The sequence below is a fragment of the Anas acuta genome, chromosome 6 (genome assembly GCF_963932015.1).
Source record: "Anas acuta chromosome 6, bAnaAcu1.1, whole genome shotgun sequence".
Taxonomy (NCBI): Eukaryota; Metazoa; Chordata; class Aves; order Anseriformes; family Anatidae; genus Anas; species Anas acuta.
Genome location: NC_088984.1, coordinates 9658340 through 9666809, shown reverse-complemented (window position 1 = coordinate 9666809; position 8470 = coordinate 9658340). Strand labels below are relative to the sequence as shown.

The window sequence follows — 8470 nt, the reverse complement described above, 5'->3', positions numbered from 1 at the left end:
GAGCTGCACAGCCAACCCTCATTATTTATCATAATTTCCAGCTGACAGCTAATTCCGTTAGTCTTGTAGTTCGAGTGTACATTGATTTGATTTACCTATTCATCTCTTTTCTGTCATCTCATTTGCTCTGTTGTGGGCAAGGGTATGACCTGTTCTTATTTGAAGGTTTATGTGCTTTTGCTACAAGAAAGAGAGGGTAACAGAAAGGGGAAGAGCATGGCTTCCCATGTTGCTGTGTATGAAAGGCTGGGAGGGGTGAAGCTATGAAGTCATGTACTATAGATACGCTCAGCAGAAAACCGCAGCATAGTGCCTCTCATATAGGCAATATGAGCAATTTATTATCCTGAATCAGAAATGACCTCCTGGCCTGTTCAAAGCTTCAGTATCCCAGGCAAAAGGGTTATGGTCGAACCCAAGAAGCAATGGACACCATTGATTCTATTGGATTTTTTTTTTTTTCTGGGACAGATATCTGGGGCAGAATCTATGCTTCTGGCTCTGATTACGTGAGATTGTAGCACAAAGGTCTTAATGGCGGGCAGTAGAGCAGGAATGAGACCTCAGATCAACACTCCTATGGGCATCTGTGGCTAAGATGCTTGAGGGCTTCAAGATGGCAGAGGGGAAGCAGACTGCAGGATGAGAGGCATCTGGTACCTTCCCAAGGGATAGTTTTGCCTGCTAACAGGGCTGCAGGCAGCCACCTAGCATCTTCCATGGTGCCTCTGGAAACACCAAAAAGCAGAACAAGCAACACTGACTTCTGTATTTGCCCTTTGTGGCGGTTTTCCTGGAGCAGTCCGTCAGTGCTGCTGCAGGGACAGCCACCCACGGCCCTGAGTGGCAGTGCCTGCAGGAAGCCATCCCCTCAGCACTTTTAACACCACGCTGCTGCCTTCTGTCAGGGTTTCGGCGTTAAAATACTATTTCCGCTGGGGACGACACGACAGGAGGCCTGATGCCGCGTCCTTTCGGGAGAACCTTCAGACAGGGCGGGTGACTGTGTAAAATAAATAAATAAATAGATAAATAAGAGAGAGAACGAAAGAAGGAAAAAAGAACAAAAAAATAAAAACTCCTCCCGCCCGCTCCACTTCTCCTCGCCGCGCAACGGCGAGGCCGCGAGATCGGACGTCAGAGGGAAGAGGGCTGGGGTTGTCGCGCCCGCCGCCGCCACCGAGGGAGGAGGGAGGAGAGGGAGGGGCGGGTCGGCCATCTTGGGCTTCGCCGGGCCGGGCGGGGAGGAGGAGGAGGAGGAGGAGGAGGCGCGGCCGCCCTGCGGAAGTGCCCTCGCCCCCCGGAGCCGAGCGGAGCCGGAGCGCGCCCAGGGCTGCCCGCCGTCCCCAGCACCGCCGCTAGCGAGGAGCATGGCCGGGCGGCTTCCCGCCTGCGTGGTGGACTGCGGCACGGGGTGAGCGGGGCGGCTGCTGACAGCTCGGGGCTGGCGGGTGGCGGGCGTGTGCCTTCCCCCCCTGCTGCCGTGGGGGGCGCCGGGGATGTGTGGGGCCGGGCAGGGCTGGGCTGGGCTGTGCTGAGCCGGGAGCGCATCCACCCGCGGCTCCCTCAGGGTGCCCGGCAGCGGGGAGGCCTCCGCCGGCCCTGTGCTGTGCCGGCAGGAGCCGGGCAGGAGCCGCAAGCCCTCCCCGAGGGGCTGCCTGGGCTCAGGGCCCTGCCTGCAGCCGGCCCCCCTCGGTGGCTTGAGCTCGGGGGGCCCCCCGTTGTTGTCGCCGCTGCCTGGGTCATTTATTCTCTGTTACTTCTCTCTGTGGAAAGGGAGGAAAAAAAAAAAGCCTCCTCCGCTAGTGAGCAAGCGCAGAGGAACTTCCTTAGTTTTGTCAAAGCCTCTTCCTGCTTTCAGGCTTTTATACCTTATAAGGCAGTTTTCAGTGTCAAACCTGAACCAAATCCGTTTTAGAAACTCTTCTTTTTATCTAGCAGCAACCAGGAGGTGAAGAGGATGAATTGCCAGTGATACATAGCCTAAAACCTGATTTCGGGAGGCAGCCCTTGGGATTCAGCCTCCTTTTCCGCCGTGGCACGGCTTTCGGTGTCTCTGGAGACCTCGGTAGCAGAGCCTCGGAGGTGCCTGTGGGAAGGGTCACGCTGTGCCGCTTACGGCAGCGCACTCAGGAAGTGAAAACCGCTCTGCGAGCTGCTCCCTGCGTACGGTTTTAAAGATGGAGTGTTTTATTTTAGCTGCTGTGCACTGGGGTTTTACTGTGATGGGAAACGCGGGTGTCTTTTCAAAGCTCCTTCAGCTGCCACTGCGAATTTCTAAGCGTATCTTTTTGTTTCACTTCTCATCCACCTTCCTGAAAATAATGGAAGAGGTTTCTTAGTGAGTGCAGCGAAGGTATGGATATTTAAAGTGCTCTTCTGAAAGGGCGTGTTCATTTGAAATCCAGGCACTTGCTTTTTGAAAGCACATCCCTGTCTTCCCTTTAAGATAATCCATTTGGTGTAGGATGTTAACAAATCAGCGTTTAAGAAGAGCAGGCATATACGTCTATTCCATACAAATGTTAAGTGTACAGATGTTCAAGTCATATCTGTAGAGCTGGAATTAAAACATTGAATTCAGTGGGGTGAAAGGAAGGTGAGCACAGGAGGACTGAGAGTGTGTAGTTGCGAGTAATATACGAGAAATATACAAGAGTGTAACATGATGTCTGTATGTACTATTTATCTTTCAGAGCCAAGATTTGTAATGCACTCTGCCACATGCCAGTAGAAGCTTCTTCCCATCTCGCATGTATGTGCATTACAGGTAGTCCCATTGTGGTAATCCTGTCTTTCTAGGCTTGCAAAATACAGGTTGTGAGCACTGGTGTCAAGAGATTGGCTCAGAGCTTTCAGTGATGCCAAGCAGAAGCAGCATGCGAGAATATAGCAGTGTAAGAAATGATGTTGGCTTTTTAATGGGAGAAGTGTACCAAGGGACCTTAGAGTTAAAAGCAAATCTTCCTGAAGAGATCGGAACATAAGTACACCATTAATCAACTTAATTGCACAGGGCATGCTCTAGCATTCTTGTATGTGATGCTGACCAAATCTTCTGCCTGTTTCACGTACTTATCCTTTTTTCAAGTCATTGTAGGTCTCTCTAAGATAGTGTTTTATTGTCAGGCCATGTTTATTTGAAAACAACCCAAACAGTTCTGCTCTCACTTCTGTTTCTTAAGCACTTGAAAGGGCGAGGTTCTTCTTTCTTCCCTGACTTTGTGCTCCATAAAACTGTGGACAAAGACGTTTAGTGTTGAAAGTACACCAGAGAGTTGGGCTTGTTGGATTTCATTGATTTAAGTAGATGAAGGTGTGAAGTAGTGAATTAATAAAGGAGAAATCTAATGCCTGACACAATTAGGAAACAGGTGTGTTGGGATGGGGGTAGCATAATCACATAGCTCTCGTTTTTTTAATGCAACCCCATCTCATTTTGTGTGTATAAGCGAGATCACTGCACACAAATTATGCACGTCTTGTGCTCTGTGCAGATCAGCTGAGGATTCAGCTACGTTACTGTGTGCTTGCTTTAATTTTGGTGGACAAGACAAGTTAGAGCCACTGAAAGCAGGAAAAGAGGTTTAGAAAGCATAACCAATACGGTAAGGTTGAAAGAAGCTGTCCTGCGTAGAATAGGCAGGACTTCAAAAGCGCACAAGTTTTCCAAGAAGTTTTATTTTTTTTATTTTATTTTTTTTACAGGGAAGGGACAGTCCTTGGACTGTAAATTAATAACCTTAATCAGCAAAAGGGCAGATGGAGGAAGACACCCTCAGTATCTCTTCTACATGTTTTATACATGTAGTTACAGATTCTGCAGGGTTCCGTTTGTTGACCTGAGTGGTGTACATGTGTATTTTGGCCAGCTAGCATCCAGGGGCAAGGAGAAGGATGAGAGGGGGAAGAGGTGGCTGAGTTGTGCTTTTCAGCATCCGCCTGCACAGCTCAGGCGTGTTTTAAGAACCGCTTTTCAAGCATAAAGGGAACAAAGCACAGAAGAGGTTAGGGAGATCGTGTAATACCTGTCATTTGATGTTTTAACAGTTAGTCAAATGCTTTAGGGATAGTCCAAGTATATGTCATATAGCTGGAGCTGGCAAATGGGTAAAGTCAGTGACATGGCAATCGGATTATGGGTGCAGCAAAATTCTTCCAGAATTACACTTGTTATTTTGAGCGATGCATTCCTCAGAAGTTCTTGTGCATTCTTTGCTTGACCAAACCTGCTATCTAGAAAATAGGGTAATGAGTAAGAGCAGGTAAAATACCTAATTGCAGTTAAAAGCCAAACAAACCTTAGATGAAGCAGTTTCTTTATTACATAATAAGGTTACAGACATGGGAATGAAATATCTGAAGAGCTCAGACAGTTAGCACAGTTTTAGCACAGGATTATTTCTTTCTGTAATCAATAGTGTTGTCTGGCTTAGTTTTAAGCATATTGCTGCTTTGTTGGGAAATCTGTGAAACAATATTGGAAGTACTAGTGTCAGGAAGTAGTTGTCCATGGTAATGTTGAATGGGATATAGCTTGGCTAATGTGAACCCCTTTCTCTTTGGAGCTGTGTGCTGTTCTTTTTATGATGTTCACTGACTCTATATGTATGCTGTTAATGATACTTTGTATTGAGGGGGGTGTAAGGACTATGTGCATTTTAAAATATGAAAAGGAAATGAATCCATATTATTTATTTCAGGTATATGAACAACACACTAAAGAAAGAAAAAGCCTCTTAGTCATTTTTTAATCTCAGTAGGCTGGAGTCTCTTACTGCGTGTCTTTTGGGTATTTGAATAGTTCTTGCTGTTCTCTTCTATGGGTGAACATTGAACAGCCTGAAAGTCACGATTAAAAGCTCTTCCTACGCCACTTCAGAATTTAGCTTGATTAGGTTGACATCTAGATTTGAGCTGTATTTCTCTAATCGTTGTGAACGTGGTTTTCTCTTAGTATGAACTTGCACAACACTGAATTAGCTCATTTGGGATGGCAGATAATTGCAAGTGTTCAAATTAATGGCTCTTCAGTTGAGCTGAACTAAGTGGCTGTGTAACCTACTGCAGTTCCAAAATGAGAACTTCATTTTAGCAAGGAAAATGATTTGAAGGAAAGTGTTTGTGTTTTCCATACCTCAACTTTACATTTTATAGGCTTTCATGCAGTTTTCTGTGGCTTCCAGGTGGATCCGTTACCAACCGATACTTGGCTGTCACCAGTGAGTGGCTTTGTTCTAGTGTACCCCAAATTCTTTTGCATCAGTAGAGTCATGGATTATTGTTATCCCTCTGGGTAAATTAGCTTACACAGTTGAGAAGGAAAAAATGTTGGTCTCCCTTGTTGATTTTTTTTATCTCTTTTTACATGCTGAGCTAGGCACCTTTTTATTTCCCTTATACAGGTTACAAAAATGGGTGCATGTTTTTTTCTTCCTTTTTTATCCCTCTGAATTCTAGAATTCAGAATTAAAGGTTTTGGATCAGACTTGAGAAAGCTGTGATGTTCGTGGTGGGAGCACGAGTGTCCCTAGAGCCTCTCAGCTGAGAGCTGGGAAAGCTGAGGCTGCTCAGGATTTCCAAGTCTTGTTCTAAAGTTGCAAACTTCTTTGGAATCAGTTGTCTCCCTGAGAGTTTCCTGGGGAGTTTCTATAACAAGTTTTGCCAGAAATGAAGGAAGGCTTTGGTGTATGAGATCTCAGAGATGCTGGGGCTAGGGCTTTTCTGGTGCATGCAGCAGAGCAAGCTTTGGGGGATGCTTCTTAACAAATCTTACTTCTTCAGTTAATCTTTGTGCAACACTTGTAAACCTTCATGGTCTTAAGTAGACAAAAGTATTTGTAGGTTGAGTGTGAAAAGTTGTAACAGGCTTGTGTTGTTCTGTTTCACTTTTGGGTTTTGTCCTGGTAGTGTAAAAGAGTATGAGATCCATGAGAATCTAATCTTTAGTAGACAGCAAACATACATGAGACAAGGAACCAACATAAGGGAAGTAACAGCATGTATTTTGTTTGATCTGCAACTTCTGTGGTTCTACTCTTAGCTACTTAACATAAATTTCGTAAAAGTAACTTACACCGGGCCTTGAAAAGAGTTTTCTTTCCTAACATTTCCTAACATTCCACGGGCTATTTCCACGGATTTTTCACATCCTTACTTCTACTGAGTATGAATTGCTTCAGCACTGTGATTTATAACAGTGAACGTTTCCATCAGATGTCTTGTTGTGACTGTTCATGGGTTCCAGTCTTCGTGAAAACTGCCTCTATTGGGATGAATTCTCTCTATTTTGTGTTATCCGAGAAGTAATTTTTCAGAATGGAAAGCATGAATGAAATCATTCCTTAATGGAATATGGAAAAACATTCTTCCAGGATTTTCAGAATATCTTTTGCTTGCCAGTAAATGAGTGGTCAGGGACGGAGGAGGAAATGCTTCATCCTTAACATGAAAAAAGGTGTTGTGCTAGATTGAGTTGGTGGCTTAAAATATATATATTTTCAATAATTGAGAAAAGGTTCTGCAGACCTATGATTGACAGGATTTCTTAAGTAATTCTAGTACATCACAGTCTGTTATAATGCTATAGGTACACATTATGTCCATTAAAATCCATATTCCTTTACACACAGATTGCTGTATATTCCTCCCTCTCTGTAGGAATGCCATTACAGGAGTCAGCTTACATGTTATTTGAATGCACGTCAGAAACCATTCAAGATCCACAACACCTTTTGGTCCTTCTTTTTGCTTTCCTTGCCCTGCTTCCCACTTAAGCTTGATATTTAAAAAAAAAAAAAGGGGGGGGGGGGAGGGGGAAGGGAATACATTTCTGAGCTGAGGACAAAACTGCTTGCATCCATGGGCCGGATCTGTGAAGTTGCTGATAAATGAGCCCCTTTTCATGTACAGCACGGCTCCTGGTCGGGCGTGCGTGGGAAGCTCATGAAGCAGTTGAGAACAGAGCACGGCCCTGGCGGTGGCGGCGGCTTTGGGGAAGGTGTGGGTGGCACAGAGCAGGCTCTCTGCTCCCTTCTTGGTCGCTTGTTATTACCTCGCGTGAACGCTTTGCCCAGAAAGGATGTTGATTGTATGGGTGTGATGCATGTTTGAGCATCTAGATTAGTTGAAAATACGGCTTCAATGAATTCAGAAATGCCATACTCGTTCCTGAGTAGCAATCCATCTTCTCTATTATTTCATAGGCACAAGACCAGCTGCAAAGTTTCTCATTTAGTTCATGAGTGTAAAAGTTTCAACATTTTGTTTCATCATTGCAGACTCTGGAAAAAAAAAATGCAAAAAAGCTTTGATTTCCAACAAGACCTCTTTTAATTTAGGTATTGTTCATTTAAAGACTTGAAGGAGAAAATTATAAATCCAAGGGTAAAACAACTAAAATTTTAGTCAGTCCCAATGAAATAGAAAAAGGAATCTTTGCAACTTCCTCTTTTTAGTCAATGAACTAAAATATACGTAGGTGTACAGATCTAATATATATCCTTGGGTAGATCCTTAAAAATACCGCTTTGAATGCAGACTTAGAAGTGCCCGAATCGGGGTTATTTTAACCATCAAAATGATACTGATCTGTCCTTTCCAAGTGCTACTGCTGATGTTGCCTTAACTATTCTGCAAAGGAATCAGTTGCCAAGGGAGGATTATATCCGAGTTGAAGAAGTCATTGTTTCATCCACTGACTTTCTGTAGGTCACAATGTCAGTCTTTTTTTTTCCCTCCCTCCCTCTTTTTTTTGACCTGAGCGTGACTTTGCTTTTTTAAGCCTAGATGTGGAAAGTAGAAAATCTAGATATCGTTTTTCTCTGCATAATTCTCTTGTGGTCACTGCGAGTGTCCGCAGCTGTGCGCTGGATGTGTTATGTCGTGATCAGTCTGTAGAGAACAAGATGCAGGCAGGAGGCTGTCCGCTCTATTTTGATTGTACCCTGCTGTCAGTGAATTAATCCAAATTTTAATAATGTAGTTGATGCAATATCTCATCAATTTTTCAATGTCCACTTTTGTCATGACTTGCCTTCAATTTCTCATGTTGTTTATCATCTGCAAGAACTCTCACAATATGACTTGCTAAATGAGACCTACCTTTTATTACACCAAAACTCAGTGATAGATTTTCAGCCCCAGCTTAGTAAGGCACACTTTTCTACAAGCAACTCTTTCTAATTCAAAGCCACATTTTAATAGAAGTGTGGTGTGATCAGGTAAGTATGTAAATTGATATTTCTATGCAAGCATATCCTTTTCAGAAAGTGCTTGGCTACCTGCTGAAGAGGTGGCCAGTACTGGGCAGGTGGGAAGCCTGAGCTGCCAGCAGGGCTTGCTGCGGGCTCCTGGTCTCCTCTCCATGGTCTGCCAGTCCCTTTGGGTTCATCTTGCCCTCTGCTGGGATATCACTGAGGTGACAGCACACAGCTCTCCATTCAGGGCTGCAGCTCTCAGGCACAGCTGT

General features: G+C 44.5%; 1 protein-coding gene across 1 annotated transcript in view; it reads left to right on the top strand.

Annotated features, from left to right (window-relative positions):
• Window positions 1-1234: 1234 nt before the first annotated feature.
• The window catches only part of ACTR3 (actin related protein 3), a 29318-nt gene continuing 22082 nt past the window's right edge, over window positions 1235-8470 (top strand). Inside the window, exon 1 of the mRNA XM_068687298.1 lies at window positions 1235-1414. Within this exon, the coding sequence (XP_068543399.1) occupies window positions 1371-1414 (44 nt within the window). The 5' untranslated portion in view covers window positions 1235-1370. The remainder of the gene's footprint in view (window positions 1415-8470) is intronic.